At 43.7% G+C, this 21,997-nt stretch overlaps 1 protein-coding gene across 2 annotated transcripts in view; it reads left to right on the forward strand.

Annotated features, from left to right (window-relative positions):
* The first annotated feature begins 220 nt into the window (after positions 1 to 220).
* CAV1 (caveolin 1) overlaps positions 221 to 21,997 on the forward strand; it is a 75,349-nt gene continuing 53,572 nt past the window's right edge. Inside the window, exons 1-2 of one of the 2 annotated variants that reach the window (XM_086919374.1) lie at positions 221 to 571; positions 2,840 to 3,007. In XM_086919374.1, the coding sequence (XP_086775500.1) occupies positions 542 to 571; positions 2,840 to 3,007 (198 nt within the window). In that variant the 5' untranslated portion in view covers positions 221 to 541. Of the gene's footprint in view, positions 572 to 697; positions 794 to 2,839; positions 3,008 to 21,997 lie in introns of those variants that run through there. The other variant, XM_086919378.1, reaches the window with a different exon arrangement.

A 21,997-nucleotide genomic window follows, 5' to 3' on the forward strand; every position in this document is an offset into this window, starting at 1 on the left:
AACGTCTCCATATATGTACCAAATGCGTATTATCACAGCAGCAATAAGACAGCAATGGTGGTTTTGCTCTACGCACGGGTAGCTTTCACTGGTGCAGCAGGTGCAGTGGCACCGAGACTCGGAGGCCTGAGGGAGCCACTGTCCACGAATCATAGCTGTTCGTGACTGTTCAAGAAGCGGGGGTGCATTTTCTTCCTCGCACTAGGGCGCACGGCACTCTGGCTAAGCCACTGACTGCACGTGAAGGGCTTGCACTGCTCGGGGGTCTATGGTGCAGACATTAAAAGCCTCACCCCACTGCCATCTTCTTTTTTTGCTACTTTAGGCTCGGGTGTGTCTGTGTCGAGCGCCCTTTGTCATCCATCCAAAAGAAAACGAGGACAAACCCTGGAATGTGTCCAAAAGCAATCTTGCCTCGGGACACCTCCTCTCTCTCTCGGCGCTTTCCACAATGCTCTACCTTCCTTTCCCAGATCACTTAAATTAGTCGTCCCTGCTCTTCTGAAGGCTCAGCACAGCTCCCTGCAGCGCCCGGAGCAGCATGTCTGGTGGCAAATACGTGGAATCCGAGGTAGGGCGCCCGCTCGCGCTCGCTGCGTGTGGTGGGTCGTGGCAGTGGCATCACTGGGGTCTGAGCCAGTGCAGCCCAGGTATGTGCTGGCTGGCACACGCTGCACCTATCACTCACTGCCAGTGTGCTCTGGGAGGAGCAGGGCGTGCACGGACGCAACCCCCGGTGGCTCGGTTCCCTCGCTGGCTCTGCTGGGGGAATGCCGCTTTCCAAGGGTTCCGGGTCCGTATTCCTGTGTTGTTTTAGCAGCGCTCGTCTGAATGGGGGAAAGTGCCAATTTAGAAGCCCCTCACCCCCTCACACACTCTAGGGTTTCCCACGTGGCACACATGCCCGGTGTGTCCACCTTCACGTATCACCTTTCTGCAGTCACCCTAGTGGGGAAGCTTGTTTTGCGTGGAGGGTGAGTGTACCAGAGTACGTGGGTGTGCGGGGTGTGTGCGCTTGCCTGAGTGTGTGTGCATGGTACGGGGCGCTGTCTGTGGGGATGTTAAGCGAATGTGTGAGCTAGGTGTTTGGCTGTGGGCGCACGTGTATGCCATACTTATCTTTTTCTACAGTACTGACAGTATGCTTCTACGTGTGGGTGGGCTTAGGGGCTTTGCGAGTGTGTAAATAATGTGGGTTCGTGTATTTGTTTGTAGATCTGGGTGTACTTGTGATCGTGCGACTGACAGATTCGGTGGGTTAGGTTCTCATATGGGGTACAGGGGGAAGGTTCTCATATGGGGGTGCTCTGCGAATGGTGTGCTCTTTGGGTGATCTGGGCTTGCTTGTCTCTTTTGCTCCCAGTGTGAGGTGCTTTTAAACCGGGCCATGCTCTGTTGGGAGGTGCTCAAGGGGCAGCGGTGATGAAGTCTCCACGGCACGGGGTTTCCCTCTGAGCTAGTGGCGGCACTGGCGGGAGGGACCGGGCTCCACTATGGAGAAGTGTGGAGCGGTGCTTTGTCGGTGATGTTCTTGTAGGGCTCGAGGCGCTTCTTCGTGGGTGAGGTCGTTTGTGGAGAAGTTGCTCCTGGCAACGGGGTCATCCGTGGGGAAAATGAGTGAGAGTAAGAGGTGCTGGGGCGGGGTTCTCTTTGAAGGAAGTATCCTTGTAAACGGGGCCTTCTTAGGGTCGATGGGCTGGTTGTGGGGGTTGGTCCTCTCGACAAGAGGTGCTTGTGGGGTGTGGTCCTCTGAGGTGAAGGTTCGGCCACGGCCATCATTGCGTGAGGTGCTGGGGTGGGGTTCTCTTTGCAGAAAGAGCCCCTGTAAATGTGGCCTTCTGAGGGTCGAGGGGCTGGTTGTGGGGGTTGGGCCTATAAGCAAGAGGTGCGTGGAAGGGGTTCTGTTTGGAGAAAGCACCCTGGGTGCCCCGGGCTTTCTGCGTGTTAGGGATGGTTAAGGTTATTTGTATATATGTATATGGAGATAACTCTAACCACTAGTTAGATTGCTACCTCATGTATTTTGGTTGCTCACTATTGTCACTTTTGATTCATGTAACTTAACGTTTGCTTTTGTAATTTGTTCACTTGTAATTTTCTCCTCATGTATCATTACTGTTCCTATTGTGAAGCGCTCTGACACCTTCGGGTAAAGTCCGCGCTCTATATAAAATCGCATAAATAAAATAAATAAACAAAACTAGTATATGTAGTAGACCCTTGTACTCACTACCATTCCTATGTGATTCTGAGAGTTTATCCATTTGTTTCTCTTCCTTGTGTGACTTTACAACTTGTACATTTGCAATTTTTTCTATTTGTATCTTTTATGCAACTCATGTAATCCTAAATCCTTATGTATCCAAACTGGTTCTTTTGTAAAGCGCTCTGAAACCTTTGGGTAATGTTCCCGCTATATAAAATCGCATTAAATAAATAAATAAATGATTTTATTTTTTTTTTTAAAGTAGAGGTGCTTGTGCGGAGCCGGCCCCTCCCCTGTGAGCGCGTTGCTGCTGGAGCAGGGGTCTTCTGTGCGTGAGCTGCTCGTGGGGTGGGCGTCCTCGATGGGAAAGGCGGAGGAGGGAATCCCCTGGAATGCGGAGTCTCCCTGCTCTGAGCAGTGAGAGCTCCGCTATCCGCTGACCCCTGGTGGTGCGAGCCTGTGCTCTGGTACCGAGGGGTGTGGTGTGTCTTCATTTTGTCGTTTAAAAGGCAGCCCACTGCGCTCCCTCCCAAACGGACTGCCCTGCCTCCTGCGCTCTGCTGCTTGCATTGTGGTGAGACGCCTCTCCTAAAGCTGCTTTTCTTCCCTTCTTCCCGGCCGCGCGCCACGCAGGGGCTCCTGTACTCGTCGCCCATCAGGGAGCAGGGGAACATCTACAAGCCCAACAACAAAGTCATGGCAGACGAGTGCATGCACGAGAAGCCGTGCCGCGACGCCCACACCAAGGAGATCGACCTGGTGGACAGGGACCCCAAGCACCTCAACGACGACGTGGTGAAGGTAAGGGATGCACTGCGGCGCGGGGGCGTCGGGGGAGGGGGGCTCCACCTGTACAGAGAGAAGCAAGGTAAGGGGGGCTGGGGGGCTGCGGGGGGGGGGGGGGGGACACACCTTTGTGCACAGTAGAGCATCCCGAGTCAAGGGCAGTTCGATCGACAAACTCTGCGCTCACAGTTTTACAATATTTGTGGGTGAGCTTTTCGCGCCAGCCTTCCACTTTACATCAACCACACACGGCCGCGCATTTAACAAACGGTCCCTGTAACTCTATGTGCAGCATAGTGGCACGAGTCTAGACTTCTCACAGCTGGGTTTGACTAAGCTTCCGAGGTACCTTTGCGAAGCCACCAGGGCTGGGCGGGAGTCAGTCACCTGTGCCTGGCACACGAGGGGCGCGTCTTTCTCCCACCGGTGCAGGGGCACCCAGGGAAATACCACGCTCGCTAGGTTAGTCCACTGGGGACAACGCCCTGCTGGCAGTGCACTGTATAAAATGTCAGAATTTTACAGGAAAAGCTGCACCGAAGCAGCCCCAAACATGGCAAGTATCGCTTGCAGTCCTATAAACATAGGACGTGTGTGCGCGCGCGCGACTGTCAACGCAGCAATGGAAAAAGTTAGGCAAGGCCAGCCGCATGCAGGTCTGTGAGTGCGAAGTGCCCCCAGTGGATACTTGGTTTGGTTATGTTTAAACGATCAGTTTTTATTTCCATTTTGAATTGTTTGGCCGTTTACTTCTTTTAAAAATATGAACCTTGCTTAAAAAAAGTGAAAAGTTATTTGTGTCTGCAGTAATTTCTTCGTACAGAATGGGAAGCGCAGTCATTTCTATTCGTGTCCAGTGTTTTATGGTCCAAACTCCAGGAGTTTTAAGTAGTTTCGCAAACAGTTAAACGCGTTTGCTTTTTTCCATCCCCTTCCCCACAACCGACAGACCTTTCAAACAAACTTCACCCGTAGGACTCCGAGGAGTCTAGTTTTTCCATCTCTTGGGGCTGGAGACGGCTGCCGTCACAGACGTCAGTCTCGAAGCCTAGTCTCCAGACTCAAGGAGAACTGTTCTTTTAACTAGAAAGGTGCCAACATGGTCGGAGACCATTATAAATGCGAGAAGTAGGTGTGTTTGCGCAGCGTGCTGACTCCGGCTGCGGAGGCTGCTTTTAGGACTGGCATGACTGTTACCATCTCTTTCCAATGGACAAGGCGTGAGCTCTGGCTTCGCACGGGCAGTGCGCATATCATTCCGCCTCCCACAGATTGTTTGATTTACAGTACACGAGGGAATGTTTCACACCTCAAAGTACCGTGAATCATCCCCCCATTAATCCGTTTTTCATTTATGCTTGTGCTTGGTACAGAGAGAACAAACTTTTTTTTACTTTGCTTGGTTCACTGCGTAGTCCTTTTTTTTTAACGTTTTCGCCAGGACTCAACATGCACGCCGGAGATGTTTCCTCACTGTGTATGCTGAGCGAGTGTGGGGCCTGCTGTCAGTAGCGGAGCCCTAGTCAAGGATCGGAATGAGCCCACTGTAATTATCAGGGCTCGGTGTCCCCCCGAGGCCTCTTGGCACCGGCACCACTGCACCTGCTACGCAATGAAAGCCACTTCCCTGCCTTCTGCAGGGGTTCTCGGGGCCTCCTTCGCAGTGTGCACCCTGCACAGAAGGGGCCCCAGATGTCCGTTTGCCCAGGGCTTCAGAGCAGCCAGCCCTCCTCATATTCTCCTAATCTGCGCGAGACGACAGACCCGTCCACTTCAAAAACACATTAATCTCGGTGTGAAACAAAATCACAATCGAGCAGACAAGACACGTGGAATCTGCTCGCTTAGCAGCTCTGTACAATGTTCAATTGTTGGAGCACAACCACGCTGGATGCTTCACAAATGCTCCTCGCCTTTGTGCGAGGCACAGGGCACGAACAGATCTGTTGCAAGCAACGCTGGCTTTCTGTAACCTTTCAATGGAACGAGAACAGAGCTCGAGCTGTGTCTCGTGGGCAGTGGTTACTTACCGGGGAGTCTAGCGCACAGAAGCTACTTGAGAGGGGGCCACGTGTGTTAGGAGTCAAAGAAAAGAAAAGAAGTGAATTCTTTCTGACCTTCAGATCGCCAGATGTTTGACACGCATGCTTCGAGTACAAATAACGAGCCGTCGGAATCCCAGTCCGCGGAGCAGTGACTTGTTACTGCAGGCAACGGCTTCCATTACCGAGCGCCCAGCCACGCCCGCAGTGGAAAGTCGTTTGAGTGAATACAGCACAGACGAACGGACGGATGGATGGACAGACAGAAAGACAGGCAGGCATAGATGTATTAGAATCATAACTCTTACTGCTCTGCTTTTTGTTGTTTAATGTGCATTATTTTGACCACTTTATTTAAAAAATCTTTTATTGGCATACAAAAACCATACAAAATATATATATATATATAGGTGGAGCGTACAATGGCGGTTTTTTTTAAATGCGCTCAACTATATTTCTGTTTTCTACAATATTTGGGTGACTTCCAGAGCCACACCCTTGCACCAAGGCATCAAGGGGGTGCTGTTTGCTCTAAGCACACGTGATTCCCGGTAGGCATGTGACAGTCAAACGATGGAATGTGCTACACCCACTGCACATACCAGACACCCCCTTACTGGTTTTTAATATCATATATTAAATGGATGTTGCTTTCTGCTATTATAACATGCAAAGGAACTACAGAAGAAAGTACTGTGTGTCATAGTACAATTTTGATTGCAACAATAATTTGCATCCATGAAAAGACACCTGAAGAGTTGATGCCAAGCCCCCTCCTTCAGATGCATACCCTGATCATTTGGGTCCGGGAAGTAAAAACACGCTTTCCTGCTCCCTAACACTTTCATGAACCAAAGAGTTGGTAAATAAAGGAGAAAAGAAAGAAAAGAACCTACAACTCGAGCACTAAACAACTCAGAATAAATCATTTGTTGAAAAAGCAGGCCACCCCTCTGCCCATTGGAAAGTTTGAACTGGTCAAATAGCAGAACCTGCTCATGTCTTCCACTTCTAAATAGTAAACACATTTGTTATGGGAGTTTTAATTTCTCCCCATTGTGGTAAAATGCATTACAGAATAGTAGGACGTATGGGGCAAGGCAAAAAATGTTGCCTTCTAGTTGTCTTATACCTCGCGATGGCAGGCCGTGCTGCCTAATCATTGACCAACTCTGTGAAACCTTCCTGTCATTCTCAGAATGCACAATAACAAGCATTCAATCACTACAGATGACGTGGAAGATCTTCATGACCATTCAATGGTTTCTTTCTTTTCCTCCTTCCAACCCTTACAGAATGGGCGGGTGAGTAGCAAGCAGAAGAAATGAAAACTTTACTCCTCCTGGTGGAGCCCATTCTAGCATCATACTTTAAGGATTTCTTCCATACACTTTCTCCAACACCCACAGCCAAGGGGATGATGCCAGAATGTCTGGCGCAGGCTGCAGCCATCTCTTTTCTGAAGCTACCAAAGGTGGATAAAGGCTCAAGCTCTAGCCAATCATAGGCTTCATTTTCTATCCTCTTCATCACAGCATACATCATGAAAGTGAGCCACAGTACAACACAGGCTACTTCACAACTGCCAATCAGGATTGAAGCTTTTATCAGGATGATGGGGACAGCCAAAATCATAGCAGCCCTATCCATTGTCTCTGGTTCAGTCCACCAAGCAGCACTGATTCACCTGCAACGTCCCACAACATATGATGCAGTAGACCACAGCATCCTACTTACAAGAATATAAGAGCGGACTGTAAGCCTAGACACCGCCCTCAACTGGATACAATTGTTATGACTGGCACTAGTGTCTGTGGTGCCTTGTGGTCTTCCACCTTTATGGAGAATTTAGTTTCTGTGATGCATTAAGTATAATGATAGAAGGTCATTTGACACACCACTGCCATGCCTGTAAAAAAAAATATGGAAATATAGGGTTGGTGTGTGAAGAAAATGAGGTGGGCAAACCAATATATTCTCCAATGAGCTACCTAACCTCGTGCTGGGCCAAAAATAGATAACTGTTTGTCATAATCCTAGTGGATTGCAGAAAATTTAGTGGTGTTCCCACCAGGTCCTGAAGAAAGCACTGCACCTGCCGGCATCACTTTTGAAAAATGTCGGCCTCCTGCTTCACAAGGATATGTTTTGAATTTGTGGAATGGCCATTACTTCCCATTGATGTCAAACCACGTGGGACATCATTAGATTTTCAGAGAGTAAATCCCTTGGTTTAGTTTTTGAGGGGCCTGCTCTCTGACACAGTTTGTAAAAGTTCATGCCATTGTCATATAATTAATAAAAGTAGATGGTCTGTACAATATAACAATGGATAGTACCTTGATTGAGATATAAAGTATTGAGAGACACCCTCTTTTGCCTACTCACATACTATCTTGAAGTATACGCTCTGTGCTGTGAATGTACTAATGGGAATATAGTGCATTAAGTCCACCAGTGGGAAAGAATCCAGTGAGATAACCCGGAGTCTTTCTTATCACCATTAGTCATCAAGATATGCTTACTAGGGGTGGGCGAAGAATACTGTTCCGCCTGTGGAGTTCGTGGAGATTTGCCCACTCCGCACTCAGCGCAGAGTTCCGAAAAACTCTGTGAAGTGACGCGGAGCAGAGTTTTTCTCTCAAGCGGCTCACCAACATTAAGTTGGCGAGCGCTTGATAGAAAAATCATGCAATATACCTCCTCCTTGTGAGATTTCTCAACGCGGGTGGTCAATGCAGGTCACGCCCGCTGGTGTTGAGAAATCTGTTGCTGGAGTAGAATGTCTCTTTGAGCGGCAGAAAGCAGCAGTTCCCTCTGGCATGATAAATAGTGCAGATTGCACTGATTTTACAGCAAATGACAAAATTCCCAGCGCTAAAAATCAGTGCGCACATCGTGACTTAACAGGCTCTGCCAGTGCCGGAACTCCGCGGAGCGTGGCAGAGTTCTTTTGGCACTTCGCAGAGTTCTGCAGAGTCAAACTACACCAAGGCCTAATATTTACTTCCATTGGCTGACACAATGAAAACAACCTACACCTTTAGATGCAAGCATATAACAGTAAAATCCACAAATGAAATAATAATCAATTTAACAACACTGAATGTTTAAGCCACATCAAACTCTGTTTGAGAAGACACCTTCTATACCTCAGTGTGACTAAAACCTAAATGTGTTTATTGAGCAGAAATAAAACAATGGATTTTGAATCCCATTGTTCTCCTTTTTGATAATCACAACTGGTTAGGTCAAGGAACAATTCCAATTCTTTCTAATGTGAAAACCATAAGCGAAATTCTTGAACCCTACCCACATTACCATCATTTTAGAAGGAGCCAACACCTCTCAATCAGTACTCTGAAAAGTTCTACCACTCCATCAAACAGGGCATCTAGTTTAGGTAACAAGCGCAATCATTGTCTTGCCCAGCTCCTGTAACATGTTGTAACACAGGTGTTTCCAAAATACTGATTGGCAAGCCTCAACAAATGCAAAATCAGGCAGCAAGATGGGATCTCAAATGTAATAATCTAAACCACACTAAACCAATGTTAAAAGTAACTGAGTGGGTCTCAGTAGGTGCAAGAGTCAAACTTAAAGTGGTATGCACCATACATAAATCTTTCTGAAATGAGAACGAAGAATACATGCACAACCGACAATAAACTGTGAGGCGACTTGAAACAACTTTCCAGGCAGTGTAGAGACCATGAGTCTGTTAAAGTTCAATAGACTAACATAAAAAGGCATTTCCTTCCTTGGGAGTACAGGACATAAACCTATGAGTACTCTTTTCCGCCTTTAACAGTGACGCTGAACAAATTACCCTTCAGAGCTGGTCAGACAACCATCTGACACAGCGATGAATAACAACAAGTTACAGTTGTGTTCTCTCCGTTGATCTGTGTACCCTTCAACCATCTGATGCTTCTTCCACTTTCCACCACCAAAAATCTAATTTCGGAACTTCTAACTGCTCGTAAGTTTACCTCTAGTAGCACAACTGTAACTCAATAAGTAACTTAATAAGTAACCCCATTATATGACTCCCATACAGCTAAGATCCACTTATTCGCACTCACTATTTTATTATTCACCTGCAGCTGTGGCATTCCAAAGTACCTTAAAATAAATCTGACTATTAGCATGATATAAACAAGGAAACAAATAAAATAACTACAGTACTGGGGTCCAGGAGGGTTAGGGAGACTTTGTTAGGCTCAACAAGGTTTCCCAGAGTTCTAGAACAGGGATCTCCAGCCTCTCCTCTACTGAGAGCTATTTATGTTCAATGAAACGCATTGATAGATAATAATATTATTAACGCTGCATAATTTCCTTTTTTGATATGTATAATAATTCAACCAAGCAAAAACCTTCTAATTTAATAAGATGGGCTGCACACAGGTGAGCTACTCAGAGGTAGTTGGAAAGCTACAATAGCTCCCAAGCTACTGGTTGGAGACCCCTGCCTAGAAATATGGTACTACAGAGGTATACTCTTTACCGTTAGCCACACATTGACAGGCCTCCATTAGGGAAGCCCCCATAGCCCTGATTCTCACCAAGTTCCCACAGGGTGGGCCGTATCCTCTTTTACACAAACAGAATAATTACCTTTTATTACACTGCCCCTAGTGAGGAGTAGGGTGCTGCCTTTGATATTTCAGATTTGGTGGCAACTTCCAGTAGATGGTGTAAGTTGTTGAATGCCAGGCAAGGGTAGATAATTTAGTCTAAGTATCACTCAGTTTTTGGTTGAGAAACTTCCTTCTGGCAAATATTTTTGCATGGGATTCTAAATGCTCAATGAGGACATCAAAATATTAAGATATCAACAGAAATAGTACACTTAATTACTCACACCGGAGGAAAGAACCCCAGAATGTCATGAACGCCAGATATAAGAATTGTACCTTTACTACTACTGGTGGTTCTACTAAGACTCACACAACGTTTCTCTCCTACAGCACTGCATGGGCCTTGCAACTTGGCTTTAATATAATAATCTTGCAGTGAAACTCAGACTCACGGTTCAACGTTTGCTTTCAACACCTGAAGGGCATTATTTCACGCAATGCTTTTCCCAACAAGTAAAGAAAAAGTGAATTACGGGGATGTTTTTTACCTCTGGGTTTTAATTGACACCATAGACCCCTTAAGCTTCACTCTTATTGTCTATTTGATTTCGCTCAGAACCGCTGGTGAAAAACATCCTCATAATACACTCTTAATCATCTATAGTTGTATGTACTATTTTATGAAACAATCTGAAATTGTTTTGGTTCATGAAAAATATCAGCAATATTTTACAGATACATACAATTGTCACAACTAGACAATTGCAAAGGAGTTATCTAATTGAGGATTTTTGACTTTTGATTATGGAATTGAAATTCCTCCAAAACCCCCTTCCAAATATTTATTCTTACTTTTTTATATTATGCATATCAGTAGTTTCTCTAACCTTTCTGGGCTTCTTTTATTCTGTTCCATCGCAGATTGGTTGAGTTTTTAAGATGGGCGTCAAGCATTCAGACACCATACATTGTGATTTGCTTCTGTACCCACAAACCTTCACTAATGTGCACCCTACAGACATTTAATATATACACCCGTATACACCTTAATAAAGTAAATTCATGTGAATAGAAAGTACTTTAAATTGATATTTATTTTGCATTTGATTAACATCTTCAGTGGAAATGTCGTACAGACGACACATCATAACGTGGTGCAAAGCAATTTATACAGCAATTTTGACACAGCGAATTATCAGTGTAGATGGGGTCTACAGGGCATACAGCAGTTACTCATTAGTCCAGGTAGTAATCACAGTATCAGCAGTCCATGTAACATTGACTTTGAGGCAAATCTCTATATGTAAGAAGTTGTTCCTGGAGACTCCTTTGAAGGCGCTCAGTAAGGGGAAGGATAATAGGTTTAGAGGAGAGTGTTCTGTCCGGAAAGAGCATGAAGGTTAATAAATCTGCAAATGGTGACAACAGAAGGCACATGGAGCTGGGATTGGTATGGTAATATTGAGTTACCAAGAGCTTGGTGGCCTGGGACAGGTCAGGTGGTCTGAGTAATATTCGGCAGTCAAGGCTATTTACACATGTCAGTGTTAGTGTGAGAAATCTGTTCAGGTAATTGTGTTGCTCACTGTGGGACCCAGCATGCCTGATCCTCGTGTTTGGAGGTGCAGGAAACTCATCTGGTTGTGTGGGGACATTTAAAAAACTCATTTAATTATTGTGATAGCCCAGGAGTGTGCATTGAAGTAATTTGCCTAGTGAGATCATGAGTATCAATGGAGGTCCTGGTGGATAGAGAGCAGCGGTGATGCACAATGTGTGGATGGGCCTAATGGTTAAAGAGATTAAGGTGGAGAGTGGCATTTAACTGTTGAAAATAACTCACAGGTTTTGGCCTTTTGGAGAAAGAATAATGGAGTTCTGAAAAAGCGCAAAGGAAATATCCACATTTTCAGACACCCCCACACACACAACCACCCTTGCGCTCACAATAGGCATCTCATGCCAATGCCTTCTAAACTAACTGAAATGCTGAGGAAAGATGTCCTAAATCTTCAACTAGTCAATATCTATGCAACCCAGTTGATATGCAGTCTGATAGGCTAGAGCATATCAGACACGTTGTAATTGCCTCTGCCCTACACTAGCTCCCAATGTAGAGGATATCTAAGGCCAAAAGTGTGTGCCCAATGCACAAGGAACTTTGTGCACCTTCGTACCTCGCCAAGTACTTCCATCCCTCCCACCCCATCCCCTGTCGTCAGAACTCAAACACACTATGAAATTCACTGTCTGCCTAACCATATACAAATAATTTCATGCAAGGTACCAGATGGCACAAGGTTCGACACTTAGCAATACTTTATCAGCACACCTCAGACTCACACAACACCTACTGAAATTCTGGGGCTGACAGAAGACTAACATCCCATTTTTCTTTTCTAACCTCAGGCTAAGGTCACCTTTACTATCTGCGAACCAACAGGTATTTCCAGTCTACATCCAACAATAGATTAAAGCTGATCAGGTTGCACCTGAAGTCCCCTATGAGCCCCACCTACCAAGTCAGGTTGAGCACCATCATCATCTTTCTGTGGTTTCCTATGTCTCATGCTAAGCTGCCCCACTATAACAAGCTCTGATAGTACATTGTCTGGTACCTCAGGGACCCAACTCCGCAGAGAGCACACGTTCACTATATAACATCTGAAGTAAGGCTTGGCGACGAATAACATAACATAACATGTGTATTTGTAAAGCGCACGTATCACCTAAGCTAGGGTCTCAAGGGGCTGAATAACAGATGTTTATTGTTACCCAATTCAATGGTACTCATTTTATCGACCTCACATGGATGAAAGGCTGAGTGGACCTACCGCGATTTGAACCTGTGACCATGAGGTCGAACACAGGCCCCTACTGTGGATGCATTTGTCCACTAAGCCACCACACTTAGGCCCTCATTAGGATGGTGGGCGGACTTTGCCTGCCCGCCATCCTCCCGGAGATTGGGACCGGGGTCCCGTGGGAGGTATTAGGATGCACCCGCCACAGTGGCGGGCGCATCCTGCATTTTTAACATTGTGGCGGGCGGTGCTCTCAGCACCGCCCGCCACAATGCTAAAAATGCATGTATTCTTTTGCATACACAAAGCGGCAGGCACCGCGTGGTGCCTGACGCTTTGTGTATGCAAATGCTGGGGGGGTACCACAGGTACCCCCCGTGTGCACCCCCCACCTCGCCTTCACATCGGGGGCCTGCAGGGGGCCTCCGAAGTGAAGACCACCTGCCTTTCCGTGGCGGCATTGATGCCATGGAAAGACATCAGATTGGGCCCATACTAATATGGCTGGCAGTGTCAAACATTGATTGAAATAGGGGCTGGGCACACCTAAAGTTTTTAAATGAGACAACAACTTTCTCTATTTAAATCAATGCGTGCTACTGAGGTGAGCACAAAGTCCAAGTTGTGCTATTCAAATAACAGTAATCATACAAGCGAAACCGCTTGCCCTCATGAGCACTGTTGCACGTCCAGCTGGAGTGCTTATGTTTAATTAATACACTCTAATCTTAAACCTATAATGTATCACATTTCATTTTTGTGTCAACATATACTCTATAAACATAAGTTTCGTTCTTTGCCTTTTTACTTGGTTCAAGAGAAACATAAAATGTAACCATTTCCAAATTACATACAGCGATTGTTTTACATTCACAATTCATGTATATGCTTTTCTTTTTACACTTCTTTATAATGCCCTATGCATTTCGGGCCCCTCGGCCCTTCTTCGGGGGCAGTATCTGTGGAAATCAAAAATTACATGTTGTTTGTTTTGGTTCCAATATCGTGAGGGAAACACAGTCAATTATATTTAAGCAAGTTTCATTCCTATTTACAGTGTGTGGAGTCATGCCATTATGTCATAAGAAGAAGCACTGAGTATCCAAAATAAACGGGTGATGAGAGAAAGCAAAAGATGTAGTGTGACTAGAAGCAATTAGAGTGCTGGAAATGAAGTCTGCTCTAAATAGTGAAACTAAGAGACAGGGGGGTGCCACCAGGTTTCATCATGCTTGCGACAACTAATGAGTTCCCTCCGCATTTTTTCAGTAAAGCGTTCAGTCTGCTTGAACGAGCCAGTAACCCACTTTCTAAACTGCAAGTAACCACGTGAAGGTCAGTGAAACGCGCTGTGAGGTATTTTCAACATGAGGTGTGGGACTCTGGTAGCACCCCCCTGTCTCTTAGTTTCACTATTTAGAGCAGACTTCATTTCCAGCACTCTAATTGCTTCTAGTCACACTACATCTTTTGCTTTCTCTCATCACCCGTTTATTTTGGATACTCAGTGCTTCTTCTTATGACATAATGGCATGACTCCACACACTGTAAATAGGAATGAAACTTGCTTAAATATAATTGACTGTGTTTCCCTCACGATATTGGAACCAAAACAAACAACATGTAATTTTTGATTTCCACAGATACTGCCCCCGAAGAAGGGCCGAGGGGCCCGAAATGCATAGGGCATTATAAAGAAGTGTAAAAAGAAAAGCATATACATGAATTGTGAATGTAAAACAATCGCTGTATGTAATTTGGAAATGGTTACATTTTATGTTTCTCTTGAACCAAGTAAAAAGGCAAAGAACGAAACTTATGTTTATAGAGTATATGTTGACACAAAAATGAAATGTGATACATTATAGGTTTAAGATTAGAGTGTATTAATTAAACATAAGCACTCCAGCTGGACGTGCAACAGTGCTCATGAGGGCAAGCGGTTTCGCTTGTATGATTACTGGCAGTGTCAAACAGACACCGCCACCATATTAAACCTTAACCGCCCCGGTCGCAAGGCGACCAGGGCGGAAAAGTGGCGGACGGTCTTTCCGTCCGCCGCGGACCCCCAAGCCATCCTAATGTGGCGGGGTGTCATTTCAGTGAGGATGGTGGGCGGATTGCCCCCGCGAGGCCAGCGGTGGCTACCGCCAGCCTGGCGGGGGTAATCCGCCCGCCATCCTAACAGGCCCCTTAGTATCTCAAGCAACCACTACAATTGCGTTGCTAGTCACCTGGAAGTGGAAGGGTCCTTAAGAATAGTACATATTTACTGCCCTGTGAGGTAGTGGTGGGAGATACAGTGGATGCAATATATTTTTAGATCAATAATGACGACCTTGAAATAGTTACATAAAATCGCTCAGAGACATTGAATAAAGTGACAGGTGAGCGTATGAGAGTTGAGTATAGAAGTAGGCAGTGAAGGGGTCGTCTTCCTAAGCAGGGAAAGGGGATGTTGAACATGAGTTTAGAGAGGTGGGTTCAGTGAAACCCAAGGCTGTGGGCAAAGGTGCACTAGCGGGCAAATTCTTAACCTCAAACCAGTTACCCTTTAGAACTTAGTCGGGAACAACATAATTAATGACTGTCATAATATGTTTTATCCTCACTTTAATAACATATGTGGGTAGATGAGTTTCATGTGCCAAGAGTGTCAGGTTGAAGAGAGTTATCTCAGGAATGTTACATTATCGCTGGGCAGCACCGTAACAAGCAGGTGTAGAATGTTAATGTAAATATTCAAATACCAGCCTGTGACTGCGCAGCACAGAAGATGGAAACTGCTAGCAATGTCTGGTATTTGTGTGCTACAATTCTTCAGGAGTTCTCATGCAAAAACTAAATATTTGTCATTGTTACAGCATAAATATGAAACCAGAGCAATACGAGGCTTTATATGGCGTTTCTATATGTATTCGTTTTGCTCGAGTTTCCATCAGGATTTCATATTATTTCTCTTCGGTTCTGAGATATCTTTCCTTCTCCTTTGTTGTATATGTGGATTTGCCATTTTGATGAACTGTACCAGCTCACTTATAGTGTGCCATCACTACAAGGCCACGTGAAAACTCTGAAAGTTGAAGATCTTGGAGTTATATTAGATGGGATGTGAGATGTTTTCAAAGAAATAACATTTCTCATGTACCCTGCCTACTATCAGAATCAGGATTATTTCCTGGGTGTTGTACGTTTTTGGAGGACTTTTTTTTTGTTAAAAAAAGTCTTACACTTCAACGAGGGCACCCTCACTAGACCCTTCTCAAAGTCAGAAATCTATGTACCACACTGATATCGGTTTATTATGGTGTAAAGTCCATTGTAGGGGTTTTAAAACAATCTTTAAACGAATATTTAGATATACATGGGCAAGTTGTGGGTCCAATATGGTCAACTTTGCTTTTCACCCTTTCATGGGGCACACATCAAGTAGTACATTTTATACGTCATTCCTATAGCTTATTTACAGTGTCATTTGGAACAGGTCATTACAGTGCAGTTAGACTCCTCACTCTGCCATAGATGTCACTGGTTTCTGCTTCTACTACTTAATCCTAAATTGATGCTTGAGTGATCACCAGGTCGTGAATCACTTTTTTATATAGCAAGATGTGTTGTGTAACCCAACATATGGAATCCTAGTTTCTTTACTTCAGGAGCGGCCACTGGTCAGCACCCACCACCATTGCTAAATTAACAGTATTTCAACCCCTTTTTAGGTCGAGCCTGTGCAGCGCATGCGCTGCTCTGCGAGGCATGCTGTATTTTAGTACGGAAGTTAAGCTCCATCCACTCTCCGCCCATATTTTGCACTGGCTTGTGTCATTGTTTTTTGTTAATGCTGGCTTCTGATTCATTATTAGGCTTGTTAGTCCCTCCTTAGTACTGCCTTGTCTTCATTTGTAACTTCCCATGAGGGCAGGCAATTTACTTATTTTGCTACACGGTATGTCTCTTTTAGTCTGTAAGCACTATTTTCTTTAATGAGTTTCTCCTTCTGCAGGCACGAAATACTTCCTGCAACATTCAGAGCGCCATGCATGCTTTCACTTTCCAAGCAGCCTGGGAAAATGGCTGTCACTTCATTGAAATTAAATAGGGTTCACATTTACAAGAGTTTGAGCTCTTGGCATTGTAAATGACAATGCCTTTTATTTATGTACTAGCAGCCCGTCCCGACATTGTCCGGGTATGAATTGCTGCCGGCCAGTAGTATATTGTTTTGTAGGATTTCGTTTTGATAGCATTTCTTATCTGTGACAGGCCTGTGAAACACTCTGATTCATAGTGCACTGCTGATGCACTTAAGAGTGCGCGTTCAGTAGTGTGTGAACTCGAGTTTCCCTACTTTATTTTTCCTTGCAATATTATATAGCGCTAACTCGACAACATGGCATGAGTACAATTTACATTACAGAAGAACACATTCATTTGTGGTAGGCACGGGGAGACAAAGTGATTTGCCTGGAATCACAGGATGTTGAGCTGATGCTGAGATTCGAACGTAGCTCCCCAGCTCTAAAGTTTGCAATTCTAGAATTTGTGGCGGGAGGTGTGTCTAAAAGTGTATGTCGGTGCTGGCCATCAATGAGAGAGACCAGTGCATTTTTCAAACCGGTGGTGAAAAAATATGATATGCTTATTTTAAAAAAACTGCATTAAATGCATGCAATACACACTCCCTTCCAGTATGTGTTTTATGATAATCTTCATGTGATTTCAGCTATCCTCATTGGATATGCAGATGATTGCAGATGCAGCTAAGCGTCCTGTGTTTGTGTCTGTCTAGAGGGTATTCACAAGTTGGAGCTGTCACCTAAACCCAGACGTGTATTGGAGACATGCTAGAAGGCACACAAAGTGCTAAGTGCAGAGAAATGCTCGCTTTCTAAAAGTTAATAGTAAGTAATAGTGCCTACAAGGGATTTCATTCATTGATCTTATTCAGATTTGAATTATAGCTAGGGATTTGGGTGTTGAACTCATGGTAGTAATTCAACCTAGAGTAAATCCAGTAATCAATAACATTATTCAAATAGAAATGTTTAAAGTTTAAAGAACACGGGTATGTCTTTCTTCAAAACAGATACAAATGTAATGTAGTCATAAATCAATAGGGTACATTCAGGAAACAATAAAACACCATGATGGAGGAAATATAAAAGAACCTAAAAATCATGAGTGTGTACATCTGTTCCAAATAAGTCAATCAAGAGAAAATTAATTTAAAACAGTAGATAACAATTCCTCAGTGTCAATTAATGATGAAATAGACGTAATAGTCGACCTTTCGGTCTGTAGTGGCAGAATCGTCCGTAAGACCATCTTCAGGACAAATAGGTAATTGTTAAAAAGAGTCCCCTGTATAAATATATTCGAATATGTGGTTCAGTATAGAACTTGCAGGTCAAATAAAGGGGGCCTTGTAACTAGGCTCCTAAACATGCGAAAAAATCATTCTTTCATGTTTGTTCATTTAGTATAGACTGCGCAATAGGCAAACAGTATTCCTAACACACAACGTTTAAATGAATTGGTTGTGATTTAATTAGTATCTGTGGTTGTGATGAACACAAACACACAGTCGTAGATAAAAACAATGTATCCAGACATGCAATGTTATCTGGAGAGTTATCTGCGTTTTTTATGCAGATACTTTAAGCTGTAATTTTACACAGCATTGCATCCAGTCAATACTCCGAGCAAGCGAGTCGGTTAAACAAACAAACAACGTCACCCCCTTCCAAATTTCCAAATCGCATCCGATCGCTTTTAAAAAGTGGCATTCCTAAACTAGTAATGCTAAATCGGACTTTACCTATAAAGAGGATTTTTCATTACCAATCCAAGGATATTAAACATAAAGTATCTACTCCTCTGCAATCAGGAATTACAACTTAAAAGTATATTAAGGAATTCCCAATGCTGGCCTCTGAGAGGGGTAGGCCTCACAGTGGTGAAAAACAAAATAGGCTGTTTGTCACTACCAGGAAATACAAAACATAAAGGTAAATGTCTTACCTTTTACTTACATAGCACCCTGCCCTTTGGGTTACTTAGGGCCTGCCTTAGGGGTGACATATATGTAATAAAAGGGGAGTTTAAGGCTTGGCAAGTAGTTTTGAATGCCACGTTGAAGTAGCAGTAAATTGCAAACACGGATACTGTAGTGGCAGGCCCGAGACAGGGTTGATAAGCTTTTTATGTGGGTGGCACAATGAGTGCTGCAGGCCCACTAGTAGCATTTGAAGTACAGGGTTGAGTATATGGTATACCACTTTATAAGGGACTTATGGGTAAATCAAATATGCCAAACAGGTGTGAGCCAATTATACCATGATTAGAGAAGAGAACACATGCACTTTTTTACTGGTCAGCGGTGGTAAAGTGCCCAGAGTCCTAAAGTCAACAAAAAGAAGGTCAGAAAAATAGGAAGATGATGGCAAAACGTTTGGGGTAACTCTGCAAAAAGGGCCAATTCCAACAGTGGTACTTTATACAGGTGTCGTCATGTGGGAAAATACATTTTTGTTGTCTACGCTCTAATGGAAAGCTTCCAATTGCATGTGTCATCACCAACATGTTAGCTTCAGAAACAAAATGTTAGGTTGAACTAAACAACAACATTTTCGAGGAAAAAAATATTATTTCTTAATTTTTAAGAGCTGGGCAAATGTAATTTTGTACAGATGATCTTATGCAATGTCACATGGGGAGTCAGGGCTGAATAGACAAGTTATTCAGTGGCGTTTCTGTTCAGAAACATGGAACCCGGCCATCTATTACACAAGCCATTGTTGCTATATGCAGGATGAACCACATTAACTAACTCCCTGCAGGAAACGGGAATCTGATGAGGGTCACAGTTTTTTTTAAGAGGCTAGTTAAATGAAAGTGTATTTTATAACTCTCCCCTTTAACACATGCCATTTTAGATATATTAACCAGAAAGGCGATATCATACCAGGTGTTGCGTATTTGAAGGTACTAGTTCATTTTATTTCAAAGATGTGTTGGGCCATTCCATTCTGGGTGTTGCATTGGAAGATCAGCACTGATTGCTTAATGAAACTAGCAAGGGAAGAGAAGTTACAGGATCCAATCCACAAAACAGCTAGAAGTCACCACATATATGCCACATGTGCGTGTTATGTCGAGGTGTTAGGCTATTTAGTGACATTTTGTCGAGACCATTGAGAAATCAACCAAATTTAAGCAAATTATAACCTGAGTGTGTAGGTGTATGATGATATGAGAGACAGGCAATTAACACCTGTTTCCCTAAATGTAAATGTGCACAGTGAATGCAATTGTGTGCATATTCTTCACATTTACAAGTAATTTTCTTTTTTCCCTATCAAAGTAGATTATACTGGCACTCATCCTACATTTATCATAAAAAGGCTTGAACGGATAGGTCCTCTTTACTCCTGTATGTCTACCACTCATGCTTGATGAGCATAGGTGCAAAGGTTTTTCTGAACACTTTTAAAGTTAATACCTTATGAGTTTTCATCAAACATGCATTGCATGAACGTGGTTCTCCCCAGACAGTCTCTGGCCTGAGCACGGCTTTACACAGCCATGTTGAACTCACAAGTTTGTAATCTAGGCGCCGAGTGCCTTTGGCACATTACGTTTTCGCAGATTACACATCCCTTCTGCAGTAGCGGTCGGTGGTGGGAGTAGCTGCCGGGCAGTGACGTGGGGAGGGGGATGGGCAGGTTGGGGGGTAGTAATCTATAGATTACGGAGGATTACAGGTAAGTAAACATTTAAATAAATAAAACAAATGTTACGTGCACGGCATCGCATTTGGGGATGCAGTGCGTGCAACGAAATTAGTTTTATTTATTTATATGTTTACTTACCTGTAATCCTCTGTAAGCCATTGCTTACTACCCCCCCCGCCCCCCCTGATTGATCAGTACCAGAGGATGCTGAAAGAGTAATAGAGGAAAGTAAATGCAGGTTCAGATCAAGAGGATATAAAGAAAGAGTACTAAATAAGTGCAAAAGAAAAATCGATTTGAAAACTAGAACCCAAACACTAATAGAGCAGAACAAAGAAACAGAAATTAGTGTGTCTCCAAGATTCATAACGACATTCAGCAAAGAGAGTGGAAATATTGCTCGTATCATGAAAAAATATTGGCACCTTCTGTCAGGGGACCCTGACATTGGAACCACCCTAGGTGAAGCGCCGCTGATAACCTATAAAAAGAACACATCCCTGAAGGACTTACTGGTCAGAAGTTATTTTCAAGAAAAACAGAAACCAAACTGGTTACAGAAACAGCGTACAGGCTTTCAGCCATGTAATTCATGCAAGGCGTGCAAAATCAGCAAAAGCATGAAAACAATTGAGGAACCAGATGGAAAAATAATGAAGATTGACCAACAGATTACATGTTCTTCCAAAAACGTGATATACATTGTTGAATGTAAATGTGGGATGAAGTATGTGGGATGCACAACCTGCATGCTAAAAAAACGGATATTGGAACACATCCGAGCGGTGAAAAATTCAAATATGCAATATGCCACAGCGAAACACATGAGTTTGTGTCAAAATGGAGACTGGAGACAAATGCAGTTCTATGGAGTGAAAATGTTTGATAAATTGGAAAGAGGCGGAGACACAGTCCGCAAACTCCGTCAAATCGAATCAAAAATTATAATCAAGCTCAGAACAAAGCACCCAAGAGGGATGAATTTTGGAGAGGATCTGCATGTTCATCTGGAGTAAAGTGTTCTAGAAATGAAATGGGTACTACACCCTGAAATTCGAAAAACGAAAAAACTAAGAATAAACTATGAACTAAAGACTAAGGGTACTATACCCGATGAATGTTTTTGTTCAAATAAGCCACAGTATACTACTTGTCACATCAGTGTAACAATTGAAAATGCACACTAAGTCTTTCTTTTGTTTTTAAATTTTCGTTTCACTATGTATAACTACAAATCCCATAATGCCTCATAATGGGTTAACTATAGGAGAATAAAAAGCAACACTGTGGAGGGACTAACCGACCGTGAGCAAGGCCAGTTGTGGCTGAAACGCGTTAGTGGGGTGAAGTCGAATAAACAAGGCTGAAAAGTATCCTGGTTGTGCCGCCTCTTTTGTGTACAGAGATTTTCCAGGGTCAGGATCCGGCCCCTGGGCAGAGCACACACTGCTGAGCGCTCTCAAATGGCTTTAGGATCCCTTTGGGTGTCGATATATATATATGTATATATCTTTTGTTTTTAAATAAAGCGGTTTCACTTACATATGATATACTTACATTTTCATTGTAAATGTATATGTGGTAAAGGCGTGGTTAAGACTTGCGTGGTAAAGGCAATCCGTGGTAACAGCATTGAGTGGCAGTGACTGCATGGTAATGGTAATGCGTGGTAATGACAGCATAGAAAAGTTGTTTTCTCTGGGAGACTATTTTGCACTCAATGTGATTCATCTCTAGGTGTACCTGAAGTTATGAAGTCGAGTTATCTTGAATTTTGCATGTTTATATTTCATTTTTGAGAGTTTTACAAAGTGCAGAGTTCGCAAAGTTTTATTTTAATGTC

Source organism: Lissotriton vulgaris, chromosome 1_1 (assembly GCF_964263255.1).
Source record: "Lissotriton vulgaris chromosome 1_1, aLisVul1.2, whole genome shotgun sequence".
Classification (NCBI taxonomy): domain Eukaryota; kingdom Metazoa; phylum Chordata; class Amphibia; order Caudata; family Salamandridae; genus Lissotriton; species Lissotriton vulgaris.